The 23,288-nt window shown below is 31.1% G+C and overlaps 4 protein-coding genes across 5 annotated transcripts; 3 read left to right on the top strand and 1 right to left on the bottom strand.

Moving 5' to 3' along the window:
* Nucleotides 1-936: 936 nt before the first annotated feature.
* LOC124914173 lies at nt 937-1,690 on the bottom strand. The gene has a single exon (XM_047454670.1). The coding sequence runs from the start codon at nt 1,688-1,690 to the stop codon at nt 1,076-1,078; it is 615 nt and encodes a 204-aa protein (XP_047310626.1). The 3' UTR covers nt 937-1,075.
* Nucleotides 1,691-4,189: 2,499 nt separating this feature from the next.
* Nucleotides 4,190-5,719, top strand: LOC124914171 (protein LEAD-SENSITIVE 1-like). Of its 2 annotated transcripts, none has more exons than XM_047454666.1 (2): nt 4,190-4,461; nt 4,807-5,719. In XM_047454666.1, exons 1-2 carry the CDS (start codon nt 4,301-4,303, stop codon nt 5,525-5,527), a joined length of 882 nt encoding a protein of 293 aa, XP_047310622.1. In that variant the 5' UTR covers nt 4,190-4,300; the 3' UTR covers nt 5,528-5,719. The 2 variants fall into 2 exon arrangements, with proteins under 2 accessions (XP_047310622.1, XP_047310623.1); XM_047454667.1 differs by having other exon boundaries at nt 4,202-4,397; nt 4,875-5,719.
* Nucleotides 5,720-6,394: 675 nt separating this feature from the next.
* LOC124914172 (protein LEAD-SENSITIVE 1-like) lies at nt 6,395-7,746 on the top strand. The gene is made up of 2 exons (XM_047454668.1): nt 6,395-6,611; nt 6,946-7,746. Exons 1-2 carry the CDS (start codon nt 6,503-6,505, stop codon nt 7,617-7,619), a joined length of 783 nt encoding a protein of 260 aa, XP_047310624.1. The 5' UTR covers nt 6,395-6,502; the 3' UTR covers nt 7,620-7,746.
* Nucleotides 7,747-21,185: 13,439 nt separating this feature from the next.
* Nucleotides 21,186-23,178, top strand: LOC124913738 (2-methylpropanoate--CoA ligase CCL4-like). The gene has a single exon (XM_047454151.1). The coding sequence runs from the start codon at nt 21,237-21,239 to the stop codon at nt 22,890-22,892; it is 1,656 nt and encodes a 551-aa protein (XP_047310107.1). The 5' UTR covers nt 21,186-21,236; the 3' UTR covers nt 22,893-23,178.
* Nucleotides 23,179-23,288: the final 110 nt, after the last annotated feature.

Below are 23,288 nucleotides of genomic sequence, written 5' to 3'. Positions count from 1 at the left end.
GGTTAAGGCATGCATAAAATTATGGACAGAAGACCCTTTAATCAATGGGGCATGTTCAACTGATCTCGGTCGGTCTCTCGGTCCTAACTAAAGAAATAGGTCGTACCTCTCGGTCCTAACTCAAATATATCGGTCTGTCCTCTCGGTCCTATTAGGAATTCTCGGTCTAAGGTCTCGGGACTGAAAATCTTCAGTCAGAAATGAAATTCTCGGTCTAAGGTCTCGGGACTGAAAATCTTCAGTCAGAAATGAATTTTAGGACATTACACTAACTCTATCTGTCTCCTCTGAATATTAGAGCTGTTTGACCTAGATTATAAAGATCTTGAGCTAACGGTTTAAATTAAAAGCTAGCTTCGTTTGAATCTTGTCTTGTGAAGTTGGGCCTTGACATGTGTTCTGCAGGCTTGTCTTGTCTAGGCAAATATTGTTCTAACCTTGCATAATCATGTTCCAAATAGTCAAAACAATGGAGAGTTACATTAGTCTCACTCACCATCTTCTTTCATGGGTACTTTGCTTTATGTTTCCTTGAATTTTCTCTTTAGCAATGTTGTAGCCCACCCTTCCATAGATCTTTTTCCATGAGGAAGAAAAGCCAACAAATGACTGTCACATATGGCATCTGCCCTTATTACACATGCATTTGTATCATTCTTTTTCAGATGCAATGATGCCTAAAATTATCCTTCTACTTTGTTTATCTACTTTGAAATGTGTATGTATGATTAATTGGACCTTCATTACATGTCATTAGTTATTGGCTCTCTCCATCTCTGTTTTATTTAATAGAAATCATCTTTTCTTTCTATAGGAAAATCTAACCTAGGATGCCCAGATGAAGATTGATGATCTCACTGGAACTCACCCTGAGATGTGCTTGGTTTTGAACAAAAAAGGGGTAAGTATTCCACATTTCATTTATTACCAAATCTAAAGAAAATATAGGCATCTAATATATATAATATATCCTTCATAATTTTTCATGTTTTAACAAAAGCAAGCTTACAAGTTTGAAATCTAAAGAAACCAACACCAAAACCAACAAGGTAAAATCAAAGCCTCCATTCTTTATCTAGGTCTCGAATTCCTTGGCTACAGCAATCGGGACGTAACCCATCTTCTTGGGGCTGGCATCAATATCATGATCACCAGTTTCAGTCTCATCTTCATAATCCACAAATTCTACATGGTCAGGTATGAAAAGGGTCCAAATCAGGTACATAATTGAAGCGGTGAGAGCACCACACCCCACGCCAAAAAGAAGCGATTCGACCACGCTTAGGATATCGTTTGTCCGATCGCGGATTGAAGCTCCGACAGAGGATGAATATAACCCAAAGGGGAACGAGAGTTTGTCTTCTTCTTCCTCCTCCATCTGGGCATGATTGATCAATCTCGTGGGATCAGATTGGAGGGTGGTTGTGGGTCTCGGCGGGATGACACGTCGGACCTCCGTGAAAAGTAAGGTAACGAATCGGCCGCCGGAAGAAGAAGAAGACTGCAAGAATGGGTTTTGAGTATCGAAATTAGGGTTCTTTTCGATGGGAAAGGAGGTGGTGGTGGTGGAGATGACAATTAAGGTGTTGCATGGATGAAAGGTGCGGCCTGGCCTTGCCTGAGCGGCCATCGCCAGAAAACCGACAAGGATTGAGAGACAGGGGAGCAGAAAAGGGCTTGTCGAAGCCATTGGAGATGTTTGAATGAAGGACAGAGAAAAGACCGAACCTTTATGAATAGGAAAGTTTGTTATTAAGAAAAGACGTGTTGTTATTCTTCTCTTTCTCACTTCAAAATAGACAAATGGCTAAAAACTAAAATAAATACAACAAATACAACAAATCTCAATCGTGCGTTTGTGAAATTATCATATTTACACCATTACCCATTCCTCATCTTCTTCAATAAGCCTGTTTAAATTAAGTTCTGCCCTGCGTATCTTCTCTGCGGCGGCGATGGCTTCCATCGGCGGCGTTCCACCGGCCGGCGCCGACAACAGCGATTGTTCAAATTCAGTAGATAATGCTTCCATCTGAATAACTCCTTTGAATCTCGCATATTCCTCGTCGCCGTTCAAAAGGGAGAAAAACCCAGACACGGGTACGCTCTGAAACTCACCTTGAATAAGATCCAGATTCGGACCCTCACCCTGAATATATCCGACAACAATCCTCTGATTCAATCCCGACCCAAATCCAAATTCATAATAAGAATCCCTAATTTCCTTAACGATTTCATCCATAAGCTTCAACTCACTGTCGGAGGTTCCATTTCCATACATGGGTCGGATATCGACTCTTGCACCGATAGCTTCCATGGAGGGGGAGACGAGCGATCGGAGAAGGACGGATTTCCAGTTGTTGGTTAAGAGGTAGATGGAATTTGGGGAGAAGACGGCGATTGTGCCAGGGAGGTCGTGGCCGAGGAGCCATGTGAAGAAGGCGGAGGAAACCAGGTAGGGTTGATTGGAGGAAAGTGGATTGAAGACGACGAGGATATCGGAGTTTCCCCATAGACGATTCTTGTAGTTGATCCATGAGGAATAGAAATCGATTAACCTCGCCTTGAATAAATTCGTCTCCATTATTCCCCCTACCAATTTGTTTTCAGGCCTCGAATTAGATCCATATGAGGACGATTAGGTTTTATCCTTCGGACTATTGTTCTTCAAACTAGGGTTTTTTCTCTTATTAGTCTTTTTTATTTGAATTTGGTTATTCAAAATGATGGCAACCCAAACAAATTTTTATCTTTTAATTTAAAAGATTTTAAACTTAGTCACAAAATTTTTTCATTTGTTAACTTTATAATATTATTAGTTATAACTTGTTTGGACACAATTTTATTTTTAAATAAAGCATGTTTGTTTACATTTAAATTTATAAAGAATGCAATTATTTTGAATGAAATATTTGCGAACCGCTCGGTTAAAACTCGATTTGAATTTGACTTTATCAAGTTCGAGTTAAGCTCGAGTCAACTTGTTTAATATTCAAGTCGAATCGAACTCATATAATATTTGTTAAATAATTTTCGAGTATTTTCAAACCTGATAATAAATATTATATTTTATTTATTTATTCAAATATTAAAATTTAAAATAAATATTTTTACAAATATTTGAAAATTTAATTTTAGTTAAAGTTTTTCGTGTCGAATCGAGCTTGTACATAAATAATCATGTACATTTCGAGCTTAAATTTATAAACTCGTTCGAGCTCAAGTCAATTAATAAATATTTAATCGAGTAAGTTCAAGCTTAAATGGTATATTATATAAATTGGGGTGAACAAATAATTAAATTTAATATGTTTCACCTAATTTATATTTAATTCAAATTATATTAATGTAGTTCGAAATCCTATATTTTATATTGATTAATAGGGATTGAATTGAGTATGACTTGCATAATTCAATTAATTTTTTTTTATCTAATTGTTTAACAAATTTATTTATTTATTTTACTTTATTTTTATTTTGTTAATTAGGTTTAATATATATATTTGGTATAAATCACCTCTTATTAAAAAAAAATTATAGTTATAAAAATATGATGATCTAAATAATGCGAAAAAAAAGTAAAAGAAATAATATATATATATATATATATATGAATCCAAAACCTAAAAATTATGTAAAAGTAAAAAATAATAATATAATATAGTGAAATAAGTAAATAATATGAAAAATATATTTTATTTGATAATCTATGTTTTATTGGAACTTATATTTTGGATTTGAATGATTTAATGTTAGACCCTAATTATATTTTAATTTAATTTGTAGAATGCATAAAGTTACTGGTGATTATAAGTCTTATCACCCTATATCTAATTTTAGGAATACTATAAGCATCTTTTTATAAGAAGAAAACGATTCAATACTAAACCAACCAAAGATTTGTTTGAATAAATTAAAAGTTTATATTTATATAAAAAAATAAACTTGTTTGATAGAGATTTAAAAAAGTGTTTAACAGCCTAATTAAAATGTAAATGTTGACAACAATGTGGGTTAGTGCTAATTATTAAATTGTAACAAAAAAGAAAGAAAGAATTTAGTCTAACAATTATTTAAAAATGTTAGTGGAATAGATAAATGAGTGTTAAAACTTTATATTTCTTTTAGCATGCATTACCCATTATGGCCGGCCAGCCAGCCCTAATTGCTTTTATTAATTTTGGAATCTGTACGGCGTTTGGTATTCAAAAAGGAATAAAGGATGCTTCAATATAACGCAATCGAGTCGTCGTCTTGAAAGAAGTGAGAAAACCGACGACGGCGACGGAGTTTAGAGGAGATGGTCGGAGTATTATCGAACAAGATCAGCAAGGAGGATCTGAAACCTGGTGATCATATATACTCGTGGAGACACGGTTATGTCTATACTCATCACGGTCCGATCTACACTCTCTTATCTTCTATTTTATTCTCTCCAATGTTATGCAAGTATCTTCAAATGTATGTTTGTGATTTTACACTATTACCTTCATTTATGTTCTTAGAGCTTTAACCTCGTTGCTGCTTCAGAATCTATATATTGTGATGTCCTAGCGGTTCATTTAGGGTTTAGAACTTCAATCTGTATGAAAAAGTTGATTAATTTGTATATACTTTAATAGAACGCATCATTTAGCCGAATTCTGATTTCGATTTCACTGGTATTTTTATTTGCTGTCTATCTAGATTAGATGCATTTGTGTGTTATCTAGCAAGCAAGAATTGATAAGAACTGTTTCCTAAAGATGCGTCAATTTCTGTCTTATTGTAATAATAATATCCTATTTTGTCTTGATCCAACTCCAGTCTACAGTTGCATTCTTGTCTGATTCATATACTTAGAATGCCAAATTTTGGAATTCATCCTCAACCAGGTATTTACATTGGAGAAGGTGAGGTGATTCACTTCACCAAGGGGGGGTCTGACACAGGAGGAAGCCTGCTGGATAGTATAACTGCGAGTTCATGCCCTGCTATCAATTGCTTGGACCCTTGCCCGCGTTGTGGTGACCAATCAAAGATGGAGGGTGTGATACGTTCCTGTATCGATTGTTTCCTTTCGGGGGATGAACTTTACCTGTTTCAATATTCAGTCTCATACTTATTCTTTCTTGGGAAAGTTCGCGGAGGTACTTGCACTCTAGCAGCTTCTGATCCAGCAGAGGATGTCCTTCACAGAGCAAAAATGTTGCTGGAGAATGGTTTTGGTGAATACCATCTGTCTAAGAACAACTGTGAAGATTTTGCTATATACTGCAAGACCAGTTTGATTGTGTTGAGTAGATTTTCGGTTTGTCGAGGTGGGCAGGCATCTTCCATTTTGGCTGCTGCAAATGCTGTTGTCTCTTCACCACTCCGGTTCTTGACCAGGACTACTACTTTTGTGACCATGGGTTTAACAGGTACTGTGGTTGTTGGCTGTGGTGTGTATTGCGTTGGCCGAGTTGTTTCTGATATTGGAGTCCGTCGTGATGCGTCTAAGATTCCGGTTGAGGTACTCATCTCGGCCCATCAGCCGAAAACTTAATCAGAAACTTGAAGGATTCAAATTGGAAAAGGTAACAGAACTATTGATTTGGAATGACAAGTCCTTTTTAAGTTGCTTATATGCTTATTTTGTTTGTGTCTGTCCTTTTACATTGGAATTGAACACAAATATTAGTATTTCTTTGGACTTCCAGGTTATGTAATTTGATGTGGAGTTGTTTGATAAGATCTTTAGAGTTGTCTTATTGATTTGGATTTCAATGAATGGTTAGGATTCGTGCATAAAGATGCTAGCCTACAATCTCGACTCACTATGAAAAAAGATAAAATCCCCAGTTGGCCACATTTTAAATCCCCTCTGGGTTCGAGTATGTAAGACGGTAAGTTCTGCGCCTAATTAATCATAGTTCTGCGCCTAATTAAATGATTAATTGTGTTTGCGGGTTTTGTGCTTAACTCGCGGGGATTAGTCGAACTCCATAAGAGAAGCGGAACCTGACGTAAAGATAAAATCTCATTTTTTTATCATCATTATAATCGTTTAAGCACAAACTCAACCAATTAATCTAATTGTTGTAATCAAAACTTTATCATTTTCATATACATTTTAGCACACAACCAATTTAATAACAGTACTTTAATTTTAATATAACTACTTTAATTAGCAAAAAGAAAAAGTAATTAAAGAAGTTTAAAAGACATTAATTTCAAATTATAACAAAGTTTAGGCACTTATTTATTAGTTTTAATCATTTTTAAATGGGATTGGACTTGGATAACGGATTGTCGCCTAACCTATCTCTGGACACCAAAATATTCGGTTGTTGTGAGCCACCGATTTCCAAATTAATGTACACGTGGCGAGATCTGGTTTTGAATATTTATAGGTTCAGTTCTCACTCTCACGTAACCGTTCGTCGGTCATTTTCACGAACTATCCATTTTGGCTTAGGTGCTAAGGAAAAGCTATCCGAGCCGTCTGAAAGAAGATTGAGAAAACCGACGACGAATCGGAATGAGAATGGAGATGACCGGAGTATTATCGAACAAGATCAGCAAGGAGGATCTGAAGCCAGGAGATCACATCTATTCGTGGAGACACGGTTATGTTTATACTCATCACGGTTCGATCTCTGCACTTTCATCTTTGATTTTATTCTTTTTACTGTTTTTCGCAACGATTCATTTGATATCATCAACTAGGCTATGCTAATTGCTATGGTAGATTGTAGAATTGTGCTGTCTAGGTCATGTTTTGAAATTAGATAAATAGGGTTTCTATTTTGTTAGATATTGCCTCGTTCTTCAGGAAAATGATCTATTGGATAGGATCTTTACATCATTCCTTCAAATGTATTTGATTTGGCATGATTACCTTCATTTACTGTTAGGTTTGAACATTATAATCATGGATTTTCAAAAGCTATACTGGAGATGAGAAAAGTTTGCTGTATGCAGGTGTATACATTGGGGATGAGAAAGTGGTCCACTTCACGAGAGGAGGGTCTGGGCAGGAGATAGGGACAGGAACAGTGCTGGATCGTATAATTCTGAGTTCATCCCCTACTCATTGCTCAGAAAACCCTTGCCCTCGTTGTGGTGAGAACCAATCAAATGTCTCCGGCGTTTTATGTTCCTGCATCGATTGTTTCCTCTCAGGCGGGGATCTCTACCGCTTTCAGTATTCAGTCTCGTACGCAGTCTTTCTAGCTAAAGCTCGTGGAGGAACTTGCACTTTAGCAGCGTCTGACCCACCTGAGGATGTTCTTCACCGAGCAGATTTCTTGCTGAAGAATGGCTTTGGTGCATACAATCTGTTCAAGAATAACTGCGAGGACTTTGCTATATACTGCAAGACAGGTTTGCTCATCTTGAGTAGCCTGTCGGTGGGTCGGAGTGGGCAGGCGTGTTCCTTTATAGCGGCTGCTACTTCCATTGTGTCTTCACCACTCAGGTTCTTGACCACGAGTTTTTCAGGTTTGGCTGCTGTTGGATGTGGCATGTATTGCATTAGCCGCGTTGTTTCTGATATCGGTGTACGTCGCGATGTGGTTAAGATTCCGGTTGAGAGGCTTGCTTCTCCGTCTGGCTTGGATGAGTTGCAAACTGAGGCCGCGGTTAAGGATGATTAGAAATTATTATTAATCAACTGGAAGGTGTGTTATGGTGGCATTTGTAATAATTATTGCTTAAGTTGGATTTCTACTTGATATTGGCTCTTCTGTCCTTGAAGCTATGAAATCAGCACTATTGTTATGAGACTGGGTGTTTATCAACTGGAACCTTGAGCTGCTTTATTACTGATATGTGTTAGCAATGTCGCCCTTAAGTTTGGGCTGGCCTAGACCTGTGGTCTTGCCCTTGCTAGGCCTAACCATGGCCAAACAGGCTCTTTGTGTGTAAATTTACAGAAGGATTCTTTGTTACGGGATTCCCCTTCACAGGGAAAAATAAGACCGTTTTACCCCTCCACGGAACAGGGGAATTCCGTAACCGAGATCACTCTCTGAATAATTTATAATGTTATTTAGGGGAATAATTTATAATGTTATTTAGGTAGACATTTATATGATAATTAAAAAGAAGAATAGCTCTGATATATTTAAAGAAAAAAAAATTATTAGTTTCAAACAAACTTTAAGTGTTTTGAAGTTGACCATATAGAGAAGAAAATGGTCGTTTAGTACTTGTATTATCTAGTTATTATGGTTTTAATTATATATATTAATATTTACTGTATTATACTTTTTTTTCTTCTCTTATTTCATATTGAGTCTTTTCATTCATTTTTTTAATTTTATTAAATTTATTTGATAATATTTTCTCTATTTTTACAATATAAATAAAATATTTTTTATCATAATTATTTAAACAAATAAATTTATATTTTAAATATTATTATAAAATATTTTGATAAATGAATTTTGTAATAAAAAATAAAATTATATATATATATTTAGAAATTAGAAAAAAAAACTAGATATACAGGTATATATTTATTTATTTGAAATTAGCAAAATTACATAAATGATCAATATTATATTAAATAAAGTAATTTACTATATATTAATATAATATTTTTTTATTAATTATTACTATATATTAATAAATATATTTTAAAATTATCATGCCCTTCTTCATTAAAAAGCTACTAACGTTGTCAATTAAAAAAATCTAAATAATTTATCGCAAGGGTTATATGTTAGTCGACGAAGGTAAAGATCTACCGCAGTGTTATATGAAAGCATGTCTCGAAAACAAAAAAATGTTATTCCGACTATATTTTATCAATAATTAGAAAGACTATTGTTTGGAACGTTCATTAGTTAAATGATGGTGTAAAGAGATGTATCATTAAGTCACTTGGTTGTGTCAAATATTGTTTTAATGAGACTAAAATTTGGAAGATAAATAAGTGGATCGTTAAAAATCTATGTAATTGGCGGTTGTGTGGGTGAGACTCTTAATTCTATACGGACGTCTAATGAAATTTTTGTGGCATGGAATGAAGACATGTATGATAAAATTGAGTTAATTTGGGTAGATATTCGGTTAACGTTCAATTAAGAAATCGAAAGGATAATTTTCGATGGGTATTTATGCGTTTTTTGGATCGATTTTTTATACAATTTAAAACAAAGTTCTTTAATGAGATGAAAATTGTGGTTAGTCTCTTGGACTTACAAATTGTATTTATGGGCGACATGAACAAAGTTAGATCCCCGTCTGAAAGTCTGAAAGAAATGGACAATAAGCCTAGTAGTCTTATGCGCGAGTTCTCATAGACAATTGAAGACCTTGAACTTATCAACTTGCCTTAGGTCAATTCATGTTTAAGAGAGGTAATGATAATGAGGTCACATTCATTCTCGTATCAACATATTTCTTATTAGTTAATCAACTTTTTGAGCTTTTGCTAATATATTTCAAAAGGTCATTCTATTGAGTTGTTCAGATCACCGACCAATTTTGATTGAATGTCGAATGATGTAGAGAACATGTCGACCATTAAATTTGAAAATAAATGGTTGATCAAGTAAGACTTTATACAACGAAGTGTAACATTTGGAGAAGAATTTATCCTATGTGAAAAAGTTTTCGTAAGCAGTTTAAATTCATTGTGAAAGATGATTTTTCGATCGGTTTATCATGAACTTGCTTACATTCGGAGTCACCAACTATGAAGTTACTACACTAAGGAACAAACAAGCTTGACTGAGCAAAGAAGGTTCAAAACATTAATATATGTAGAAATATCATAGTTAATGACATGTTTAATCATCAGTCTAGTGGTTTCACGAGCCGAATTAGATATATAAGAATATTAAACATTATGGAGAATTCATCACATAATAGAATTTTACTTTTAATAGGACACAAACAAGTGTCCCCGTTTGAACAAGACGATATATGTTGACAATATATGGATAATTTTCATTTGGGACATTGCTACAAATTGTTCGCTAAAATGATTCTATATAATTTTTGTTGGGAGAAACTTTGAGAGTCAAAGATTTCATCAAATATCTCGTTATTTAAATGGAGCGTTATTCACGATGGAATTTTTACGGTTGATATATACATGTTGTATTATGGTTAGTCGTATGTGTAAAGAGTAGATTGAATCGACAATTCACTTGCTTTTGTGGAGTATTATTGAGATTCATTGGATGATGTCTGAGTGTTTGAGTCGTTGCTGAGAAATTTAAATTGATGCGGTTGATATGATAGGCTTACATATTATTTGGATTACCATCAAAATTAGTTGGTAGACTATTATTTCAATAATAATAGTTGTCTAATGCATATCATTCATACTACTATCATTATTATGATATTTTATAAGATTCGTTCCAAAAACTAGTATGGTCCGGTGAGAAGTTAATCGTTGCTTTAGAGGATTTACGAGTTCAATAACCTATTGAGTTAACGTTTTTTTTTTTATTTTCATGTCATGCTTTTAAATAGTGAATTAATTTTAAATTTTAAAATAATAACGTGATTAAATTTTTTAATGTTTTATTACATCTCAAAATGAAGGTCATTCTACCTTTTTATTAAAATAATAATAAAATAAATTTAAATATATATAAGTATGATAAGAAATATATATATATATATATATATATAAATTAACACAATAAATCATTATAGTTATGTGAAAAATTAAATAAATTAATTTGTAACGCTAGTATGCCTAAATAAATTTTTAATAATTAATAATATACAATTTTTTTCTATATTGAATAATCTTGAGTATATAACTATATATAAAGAAAAATTAGTTTGATTGAATTTATACTTAGTTTATTCACTCTAATTTAATTAGTTTATTTGGAAATATTTGATAGTATTAAGATTATTTAGTTGTGCATATTTGATTAAGATTAAACGTTCAAATTGTTTATTTTTATTTTCACATTTGTAATAATATTTAATATTATATATAAAATGAAAATAAAAACTATCAAACAAGACCTAATAAAAGACTTAAACAACCAATTATGTATAATAGTTATTCAAAAAAGTTTTTATATTAATTCACTTAATTTCATATTTAATTATATTCTTTAATTTATTAATCAAAATAATAAAATATATTTTATTTATTTTAATATATATATATATATTTAATATTATCATTTAAATAAAAAAAACACATTTTCAAAATCACCATTCATTAACCATTTTTAAATAAGTTCAAATTTGTTTTAATAATTTATTACCAAAAAGATTTTAAATTTATCATAATCAAATATTATTTTATTCATTATTTCACTAAAATACTCTCTATTTCTTTAAAACAATTAGTTCATCATTATCATTATCATTATCATTATCATATATATTTTGAAAAAGATCAACATATATTAAAAATAATAAAAATTATTTAAATACAACAAAAAACGAAAAAAGAATGAATGAAAATAATAAAATATAAATAAAAAATAAAGAACATTACTCAATAGGTTATCGAGCTCGTAAATACTCGAGAATAACGATTAACTCTCTTACGGACTCTACTAGTTTTCCGGAACGAATCTCATAAAACATCATAATAATATCATTATGAATTATATGTATCAGACGACTACGATCAATGAAAGTTCGACGATTTATCTCAACCAGATAGTCCACCAAACATTAATTGGAATGATAACCCAAATATATAAGTTTTCTATATCGACCCTATCAATCCAGACTTCTCAACAACTAAAAAAAAAACTTAGGTATCAACCAATTAATCTTAGTAATAATTCACAAAAGATTCCAAATACTAGTCACATCTCAACAATATAAAAATAAGTGAATTATCGTTTCAACTTTCTCATTTCTCAACACATACGACTAACAATAATACAACATTTTAATGCAAATATCATCATTAAGAATTTTACTGTCAATAACATTTCATTCAAAGAACGAGATCTAGGATGTAATATTTAATTTCGAAAGTTTTTCCCAATAAAAGTTAATTGTATGAAAATATTTTAACGAACAACTTATAACAATGCCAACATGACAATTATGCATGTCTTGTCAACGCATAACATCGTAAAAAAAAAAAAAAAAAAATATATATATATATATATATATATATATTCATCTCTATATATTAAATTAACACCATTTAAGTTCTTTTACAAAAAAAAAAAGTAAAATAAAAATAATATCTCTGTCTTCTTAAAATTACCATTAATCAATATTTTTATTAAATAAACTATTTTTTTATTACAAAAATCTACAAACCTTAACAGCTCTAGTTTATATATTTTGACCAATAATTAGACTAAATGTCACGTAATTTTTTACATACATTATCATCTATGTATAAAGACTCTAGCTAATATAATCATGCATTCAATACGTCTTCTAAATAGATATTCAAAAATATTCAAACGTTATATAACTATATTAAACTACTTTAATAATTGTCCAGAAATTTAATTAAAATATTGGAACCTTCTTATGTAATGGACCAAAGTTGACGACGGAGTTTATTATAAAGAGTACAGTTATTAGATTTAATATATATTAATTTATTCCTGACATGACATTTTGGTTTTAACTTTTAATCATTAATTAATTAATGTCTAAGTAGTAGTAATCTCATGTTTATGGTCTTCATTTCAAATACCTTCCTTATTTAGAAACAAACATATCTATCTTTGGTTGCGTTACTTTTATTTTTGTAATTTTACAAAACTAGCACTAGATTATGTAATTTTTATAATAATTAAGAAGTTACTACCTGCATTAAAATATGAAATAAAGTAAAAAAAGTATAGCCTTACAACAAATTAAAATACAAAATCACCTCTCTTTTTTTGTAGTGGATAATTAACCAAAACAAAAGTAAAAACGACATTAAAAATGAAATTAGTTAAGGCAGATAAAATCTTGAAAGTGTGTTTATTCAATAAATTTAGAATTGCTTTATTAATGATTTATAATAAGATTTTTTATCGTAATTTATTTTGTTAGAAATTTTGGGAAATTCACTCTTATATATAATTAATAAAATAAAAAATTTAAGCTCCAAATATGGGGGTGGAACTATGGAATTTAAGTGTGCCCACTCAATCACATCTAATTGAAATAAATAAATTATGTTAACTACATATAATTATACAACTTCAATATTCACATTAATTAAAATAAAAACATATTTAATTAGAAAATAAAGTTCATTTAATCGTTTATGTGATATCTTACGTTGGCAAGATATAGAATTTGTATCTCAATTATATCTAATTAAACAAATCTTATGTTAAATAGAATCATATATCTCTAAGATTCACATTAATTAAAATAAAATTATCTAACTAGTCCTTTGCACCTTTAACGTGATGCATTGTTACACTTATTTGCAGTGATTGTTCTTTATTACTTTCTATGTGAAAAAAATTAATGGATTTCAAATATCTCATTTTTTTTTAATGGAGTGTCATTCATAAAAGGATATTGACAAATGATAGATGCATGAAAAAATGTATTATGCTTATTTGATGCATGATGTGTTACGAAATAGTGGAGACGACACCTCACTTATTTTGCATTAATGCAAATCATGAGTTGTTGCGATTTGAGCATAGTTGGTAACATAACTGACCTTGAGTGATGTCTAAAATCAATCGTTAATCGTTGAGATGTTTAGAAAGAAATTGTGAACTAGGTCGGATTGAGTTTAATAGTCAGTATCTCAATTATTTTCAAGTGAGTCATTTGATTTAGAAATGAACCATAAAACATTCTGTGATCGCAGTAGACATATATGAGTTAATTCAAATATTATTATTACGTCGACGAGATGAGATGTCTATTCTGTTAAATTAGCTAGTGAATTTATTAATTTTTGTAAGGATCTCCAAACTGATATTAACGCTAAATTTTATGTAATGTTTGTTTGTGAAAAAAAATGTGTGTATGTTTTTTTTATTGTTGTTTCATATGTGTAGGATAACCTTTTGATCACTCGAATTTTTCTAAAATTTTTCTTTATATTTAAACTAATATGATTTGTATTATATGAGATATACCTTAAAAAAGAGAAAATGTATATAAGAGATAACATCTGTTTTTGTTGTAATATAAATTGAAAAGCTACATGCACCACATGATGATCACATGACCTAAACCGGTTTGGTAGGCAAGTAATAAATTAGACCATTAATTGTACATATCGACTACATGTTATTTTAGTAAATGCTACATCATTTAAAACCCCCATGTTCCATTGGTTATTTCATTCCCATTTATATTTTTTTTAAAGCTGTCAAGAAGACGACTTATTCCCACTCGATCATTTACTATTTTACTTACTATTTACCCATCCATCCATGCATCATGATTCATAACTAGGTCAACTATATATATATAAACCGTGTCTGCTTTCATCAATGTGCTTTTCAGTCACCATTATCAATTCTTTCATCAATGCAATCAGAAAAAAAGTTGTTCTTAAGAAAATTATGATTTTCTTGTGGTTGTTTGTTAGTAGTTCAATGTGCTCTAAATTTTGGTGTTTTTGGAGTGGCTAATTTTAATTTTTAATAATTTTTGTGTTGTTATGTTTTTAAGTTTAGTTTTCAAATGTATTATTGATTAAGGAAATATAAAATTATTTGTAGTATTACAATTTTAAATGGGTAAAACCAAATATAATGAGTTTAATTTAACTTAAAACGTTTAGTGTAATTAAACAAATAATATATTTGAATGTCGGGTCGTTATCCCCCTTCAATTCCCAATGAACAACATGATCTCGTCATTCGATTAATTTGGTTGAAACCATAAAAACAAGTTAATAAGCATCATTGGTTCAATTTGGTTAAAACCATGAAAACAAGTTAATAAGAAAAAGTTATAACCATAGTGATATTTAATTATATTCATGCACTAAACCCTGACTATTCCTCAAGGGCGACCATTCTCAATTTCTCACCGTATACTCCACCCGCTTCTAGGGACTATAATAGGGTGGTTCGGTTCGAAGAATCATACTACCATCCCCACCCGAATCTATCAACCCACCTCGATCGGGACAGGTTTTCCTACGAATACACCGAAACCAGAAAATAATTTAAATTATAAATAATATATAATAAATAATAAAATAACTATAATAATTATAATTATAATTATCAAAATGTCAATAATTTATAATTCTAATGAACATATTAATTAAATAAAAGAAGATGAAGAGTTTTCTTTAATAAAAAAAAGTCACAATAAATAAGTATATATATTAATTGTTTTAAATAATTATCATTAAAAAAATTAGCATTTAGCCCTTGCATTTGCACGAGTAATAATATAAAAAACCGTAAAAAAAAATTCGAATAACATTTTTAATTTTATTTTAACCGTTTTAAGTTTATGGGTAGATCAACCACAATCCGATCCAAATATCCATTACTAATCATTATATATATATATATATATATATATATATATATATTAGTTAGTTAAAAAGTTAAACTTATACTAATGCTAAAACGTCACGCGGTCATTAAATTTAGTGTTGAATTTAAAATATAAAGTCTTAGTAGCCTAGTTGATTAAAGGGTTGTACTTCTTTTGTTAGGTTGAAAGTTCGAAACATACCTCTAGCATTTTTAATTTTATTTTTAATCGTTTTAAGTTTATGGGCGGGTAAACCCACAATCCGACCCAAATATCCAAATTAACCACAGCAACCGTGAAAAAAAATTACAGACAACATTTTTAATTTTATTTTAACCGTTTTAAGTTTATGGGTGAGTCAACTTACAATCCGACCCAAGTATTCATTTACTCAGCATCATATTATATATATATATATATATATATATATATATATATATATATATATATATTAGTTAGTTAAAAAGTTGAACTTATATTAATGCTAAAACGTCACGCGTTCATCAAATTTAGTGTTGAATTTAAAATATAAAGTCTTAGTAACCTAGTTGTTAAAGGGTTGTACTTGTTTTGTTAGGTTGCAAATTCGAAACATACCTCTAGATTTTTTAATTTTATTTTTAACCGTTTTAAGTTTATGGGCGGGTCAACCCACAATCCGACCCAACTATCCAAATTAACCACAACTCTCGACCCGACAATCCGGACACTTTAAAAATTAAGCATCATTATATATATATATAGATTAGTTAGTTAAAAACTTGAACTTATATTAATGTTAAAACGTCCAAGTTCATCAAATTTGGTGTTAAATTTAAATTATAAAGTCTTAGTATCCCTGTTGGTTAAAGGGTTGTACTTGTTTTTGTTAGGTTGCAAGTTCGAAACATATCTCTAGTATTTTTAATTATATTTTTCACAGTTTTAAGTTTATGGGCGGGTCAACCCACAATCCGACCCAAATATCCAAATTAACCACAACTCTCGATCCGGCAATCCGGACACTTTAAAAATTAAGCATCATTATATATATATAGATTGTATATTTAACATATTTCGGGTTTTCTTCGATCCGTTCTGATCCCCGGTCAAAGTGGGAAAAACCGCACCAATCAGTTCAGATTGATTACCGCGAAGTACGTGATTTCAAATTGTCATCATTAATTACCAACATCTCTATACGCCCGCAACACTTCAGGTAAAGTTAAACCTCTTGCGGGTTAAACTGTAGACCGATAAGTTGCCCGCTGAATAATCCCCTCTGAGTTGGCAAAGTTAGTAAGATCATTACTAATGCAAACCTATTACACTAAAAGAAAAAAACAAATGAAAATAGAGAAATAATAACACGCAGAGATCATTGACTGCGCATTAGTAAAATAAAATGTACCCACAACTACATAATTAATGTAGTACAAATATTTTTTTGTCAGATTCATAAATATTTATTTATATAGATAGGGTGGCGGCCGGCTTATATAAATACATATTAACAACAATTAATCCTATAATGTACAAGCATGGCCATGATGTAGTAGCTTTTAAAACGTCGCACCTAAATATGCGCGTTTTCGGATTTTAGAATAAATATAAAATATATAAAAAAAATAAAATTTTATAATAAATTAAATTAAATTTAGCACCAATAGTTTACACATATCAAAATTCATTTTTCTTCTTCTTTTAACTGCTACAAAAAAAGAACAAAAACAAAATTATTATATATTATTTTATTTTGTTACTTTCACAAATAAACCAATTTTAATATTTATTTATTTTCCTTAATTAAATTTATTTTTCAGATATCTGTATATAATTTTAGGCTCAAAAATATTTTAAAAATATAAATTTAGGAGCAACACATCCCTAGAATGAGATCTATGCACTTAAGTTAAGACCTTCAAAATCCATTACTATAAATCACTATTAAATAAATATTTATTTTCTTAAATTAGAATAAAATCCCTCAAAAATTCATATCTAGTCATAATATTCAACAAATTTTATGGTAATCTATTATAAACAAAAAAACTATCATTATTATGTGTATCCAAATCATTTTTTAATATAATTGTTTTTCTTTAACTGTCGTTTCCAAATGTTCAATCTCAAAGTTCAATCATAATCAAAATATTATTCACTTAAGTAATTATTTAAAATACTAAAATATTATATATTTTTATTTAAATTATATATCATTATGTATTAATATTTTAATATGTATTTACCAAAACATATTCATTTACTTAAAAATTACCACCACTCAATATTTTTAAAATAAACAAAACATTATTTAATTAACCCCAAACTGATTGCATCGAAACTCTTCAAAAAAAGTAAACTATTTAACTTAATAATTCAATCTAACCTAAGATTATTTCTTTAATTTAAAAAAAATAGTACTACCCTATTAGTCACTCCCCTTCAAATCAGTTCAATTTATAAACGTTTTTATTAAGAATCGAAATTTCGACAAATAGTCGGTTAAGTAAGAATATTTCTAATTACATTATTAATGAACTAAAACCAATTTAAGTAATTCCACAGCCCTAACCTTAAGGAGGCAGGCATGCAAATTGAGAAAACAAAAATAGAGTCTCCACCAAAGGATTAAGGGAATCACATGCTTTTTCGTCTATTTCAATTATTAAAAATATAAAAATAAATAAATATATATATATAAGATAAATAAATAAGAGCCGTAAAGACGCTGTAAAGAGCCGTGATGGATTCAAATGTACCTGAGTTGTCCATCACTTTTGTTTATCCACAAGTTATATTTGTTTTTAATTTATATAATCATAAGATAATACCTTATAAATAATCATTATTTTAATATTTATCTGTATCTTTTCTTGATCAATAAGTTTTCACACATATATAATAAATTACATATATATATATATATTTATTTAAATATTAAAGATATTTATACACTCATTTTGTATTATATTAAATAAGTTTTCACATATGACTATTAAAACTAGGGAGACGGAGTCCCATTTTTATTTCATAGATATTTTTTTATTATATCTATTAGATTTGGTTTTGAGAAATTTATGTGAGGCATCGTTAATATCATATTCTTTAAAAATAAATTATATAAATGGATCTTTTAATATAATATATATTGTAATATATTATAAATTTATATTATTTAAAAATATAAATTTAAAACTCTTTTAAAATATAGTGAATAAATAAATATATTAATTATTTTATATATTTAATTGTGTTTATAGTGTTCGAGGCAGAAACGAGATAAAATCAGGGTGGGTCGGGATAGATGACAAAAATACCATCCTCGTCTCATCCTAAGTCAACTACCAGGGAGAAATCGTCTAAAACGGGACAATTTAGTTTAGTTACCGCGGGTGATTTTAAATTGATCTTTAATTATAACCAAGAAGAACTCATTATATCAAATTCACGTATAACTTTAATGTCTTTAAACACATTCTCCTTAAGAGTGTATGTAGAACTTCAATGTGACATGGAATTTAATTTATTGTTTTTTTTTAAGATGAATTACTAGAGCAATCTTTTTTCAGCATAATTGATATTTAAATTCAACAACCACAACTATCTTTCCCCTTATAGTCTTGTCACTTATACCACATCTTGTGGTCTGGATCATGTCTAGTTGCTTCAATGAAGTCCATACATATATATATTCAACTCACAGTAAAAAACAATAAAACAATCAATCTTTTGCGATTAAACTATTTGTAATGTATTTAAAACATACATGCAATTATGTTTATAAAATAACAATATATTAATAATGATTTAATATTAATACGATTAAAGTGATCACAAATACTCTTTACAATTTTCAAGACTTCTTAGACGATTTTAAGAATTTCTAAATGCCTAATTTTCTCGAATGTTTAGCGACACTAATCAAACTTAGGAGAAGATTCGGCCGACACTTCTTTAACCTGCGAAGTTGCCTTTTCTTCCAAAGGTCGCTACGCTAGACAAAGATTTTGACTAATGATGTTCATGGTTTCCTTTTATTTAAACATCAACATTTTGCTGATAGTTAGAAAATCAAATAGTTTTTGTTTTTACGTTTCTAACATTTATCCATGAAAAAAATGTATTGACACAACTAGCACTCTTAGCGATAGATCAAATTAAGAGCATCCTAGTATTCTGTTAATTTGATCAAATTGATTAAAAGAAAAAGGGAATTATCTTTATTATCTTTTTCATCTCTTCTCACATGCAACTTGAGCTTAAAAATTAAAAAGGAAAAAAAAATAGAGAAGAAAATAAAGTAGGGTCATTTTCATTTCATGAATGTTAAAGAAAAAGAAATGAACTAGGGTCATATGCATTTCATGCAATCAATAGAAAAAGAAATTAATGAAGCAACCATACAATTTAATTAAAAGAATTAATGCCAAAAGAATATGGGACACTTGTAATACATATAAAGATGCCAAGTGTTTCCATTGCATTGATTCTTTTTCAAACATTTATTTAAACTTTTTATAAATATATTTAGTTATATGAAATGGGTATCATTTTATTTTTACATCTTGAATTTGTTTTGATCTTTGTTGTCATTACATGCAAAATTCTATCACGAAGAAATTAAAAAAATTTAAAAAAAATGTTTTATATCAGAGTTCTATCCTTAATTGTATTATTAAAACATTTAACCAAATAAATTAAATAATTTTTATAAATTAAAATACAAAATTATTTATATACTATTATATGTTACAATAAATAATTAAGAATAATGTTTGTACGAGAGTATGTCCCAAACTTCGGCCTCATGTATATTAGAAAACCATGACTCCAATTCTTAGAATTTTAGCTGATTTTAATTGAAATAAGTGTCAAAAATATACTATTATTTACCTATGAAAATTATTTTAGTGATTCTAGATTATAAGAACTGAATTATTGAGTTTTAACTCTAACAACAACAAAACATCATCCCACTAAATATAGCGATAATAGTCAGTTTAAGAGACCAAATTGTCACGGATTCAATTCCATCTAAAACGTTTTGAGTTTAAGCAAAGGATCGTGATTATGGATGTCATGCTAGTTCTTTAATGATTCTAGATTATTTGAACTGAATTATTGAGTTTTAACTCCAACAATAACAAAACATCGTCCCACCAAATGTAAAAGTCAGGTTAAAAGACCAAATGTCACCGATTCGATTATATCTAAAAGCGTTTTGAATTTAAGCGGGAGATCGACTATGGGTGTCACGTACGCTAGCTCTATATCAATTCTCACAACTATAACTAAACATTGCAGTACTTAAAAGCAACACGGTTAACCCATTTCTATTATGTAATTTCAATTAGCTCCAGATGGACTGCATTATTAACAACATTCGCAATTAATTGTTAACCGTTTTTTACACATTGTAGGGATGAAATCATTAATTAAGTTTCCTTTGGGCCTGCTATGATTATTATTCAACTTATAAGGTAGCTATTAACTCCATCCATCCTACTTCATATTTTTTTTAATAATATATTTTTTATTATATCATTAATTTGATGGCTAGCTAGCTAGCTGTTAGCAACATTTTTGTCGATTAAATGATCAATTTAGTACAATTTGTTAATACATTATTATTTGAAAATAGAATTTACTCCACCTAAAAGTTAAACTTAAACATTAATGTGGCAACAAATACCAACTTGGAAGCATTAACTACGACGACGAAGACGTTATTATCCCCTGTTTTATCATTTTCTTTTTCCCTATTTAAATTACTCTCTATTTTCCCAACTCGTCATTATTTTCACACCAATTTTGGGAAGAAATAAATACTCAACAAACTGTTTGAGTCAAGACCCAAAAGAATGGATCTTTTGAAACCAAATGGTGCGAATTCTTGTCCATTGACACCATTAACATTTTTAGAGAGAGCCGCCACCGCCTACGCCGACTTACCCGCCACCATCCACGGCGGCGCCGCCACCCGTACATGGGCAGAAACCCACATCCGTTGTCTCCGTCTAGCTTCATCCATCGCCGGAATCGGAATAGGAAGAGGCGACGTCGTTTCAGTCGTGGCCCCAAACATACCCGCCATGTACGAACTTCATTTCGCAATTCCAATGTCCGGTGCCGTCATTAACACCATTAATACTCGCCTCGATTCGCGTACCATTTCTGTTATGCTCCGTCACGGCGAGTCGAAGCTTTTGTTTGTTGATTATGCTTTCTTGGGTACTGTTATCGGAGCTCTGTCACTTTTTCCGTCAATTTCCGACCGGCCTAAGGTTGTCCTTATAACGGAGGGCAATCCGCCGGCGACTGTTGATGAAGATACGTTTTATGATACGTATGAATCTATGGTTGAGAAAGGTGACCCGGTATTCAATTGGATACGTCCTAAAAGTGAATGGGACCCGATGACCTTAAATTACACATCAGGCACAACTTCCTCTCCAAAGGGTGTTGTTCATTCCCACCGTTCGATCTTCATCATCACCGTTGATTCATTAATCGACTGGGCCGTACCAAAACACCCGGTTTACCTATGGACATTACCCATGTTTCATTCAAACGGGTGGAGCTTTACATGGGGCATGGCAGCCGTCGGAGGGACAAATATCTGCTTACGTAAGATCGAAGCTGCTGACGTATACTCCTCAATCAACCGTCACCACGTCACCCACCTCTGCGGCGCTCCGGTCATCCTCACCATGTTATCCAATTTACCCACGAACAACCCGTTAAAACACCCGGTTCGTTTCCTGACAGGCGGGGCACCGCCGCCTTCTTCCGTTTTACTCCGGGCGGAAGCATTAGGGTTTATTGTTAGTCATGGGTATGGGTTAACAGAGGTCGCCGGCGTGGTCGTTTCCTGTGCCTGGAAATCGAAATGGAATCGGCTTCCGGCAACGGAAAGGGCTAGGTTGAAATCTAGACAAGGGGTTAGAACAATTGGGTTGACGAAAGTTGATGTTGTGAATCCTGGAACTGGGTTAAGTGTTAAACGAGATGGATTGACGGTCGGTGAGGTTGTATTACGAGGTGGGTGTTTGATGTTGGGTTATTTAAAAGATCCGGTGACGACTAATCGGTGTATGAGGGAAGATGGGTGGTTATATACCGGAGATGTAGCGGTTATGCATTCGGATGGGTATTTGGAGATTAAAGATCGGTCTAAGGATATAATAATAACGGGGGGTGAGAATGTGAGTAGTGTGGAGGTGGAATCGGTTTTGTATAGTCATCCGGCGGTGAATGAGGCGGCGGTGGTGGCTCGGCCGGATGGGTTTTGGGGGGAGACGCCATGTGCGTTTGTGAGTCTTCGAAGTGGGATTTCACCTGTTCCAAAAGAGAAGGAAGTTATTGAGTTTTGTCGGGAGAGATTGTCGCATTATATGATGCCGAGAACGGTTGTGTTTGAAACTGAACTTCCTAAGACATCGACGGGAAAGATTCAGAAGTTTATGCTGAGGGAGAAGGCTAAAGCTATGGGATCTTTGCCGACCAGTCGACTGTGAAGACGACTGAGGAATTCAGTTTCAGCGGCGGCGGCGGCGCCGGCGGTGGAGATGGTACAAAGAGAAAGGGATTGGTATAAATTAATTAATTAATTAATACATTCGATATTTCAATAAGAAAGAATAATACAGGTTATTTTTGGATAAGAAAATTTGTATACGTATGATTGAATATTTGATTGATTGTGTTGTGTGTCGTGTTTGTTTGTTGCCTATATATTTGGATGTGAATTGTAATATTAATTATTTCTCAATTTATACTAAGGATTACATTTTGATTGTATTATTTTTTTTATACTGGTTCATTGCTATTTATAAAAGTGTAATGTGGTTGAGTGAGTTCATTTAATTTTATTATTCTTTCAATTTTTTTCTAATTAGTATAGGCCCGCTTCA

The sequence above is a fragment of the Impatiens glandulifera genome, chromosome 9 (assembly GCF_907164915.1).
Source record: "Impatiens glandulifera chromosome 9, dImpGla2.1, whole genome shotgun sequence".
Taxonomy (NCBI): domain Eukaryota; kingdom Viridiplantae; phylum Streptophyta; class Magnoliopsida; order Ericales; family Balsaminaceae; genus Impatiens; species Impatiens glandulifera.
The sequence above is the reverse complement of the archived record's forward strand: the minus strand, read 5'-3'. Positions and strand labels throughout refer to the sequence as shown.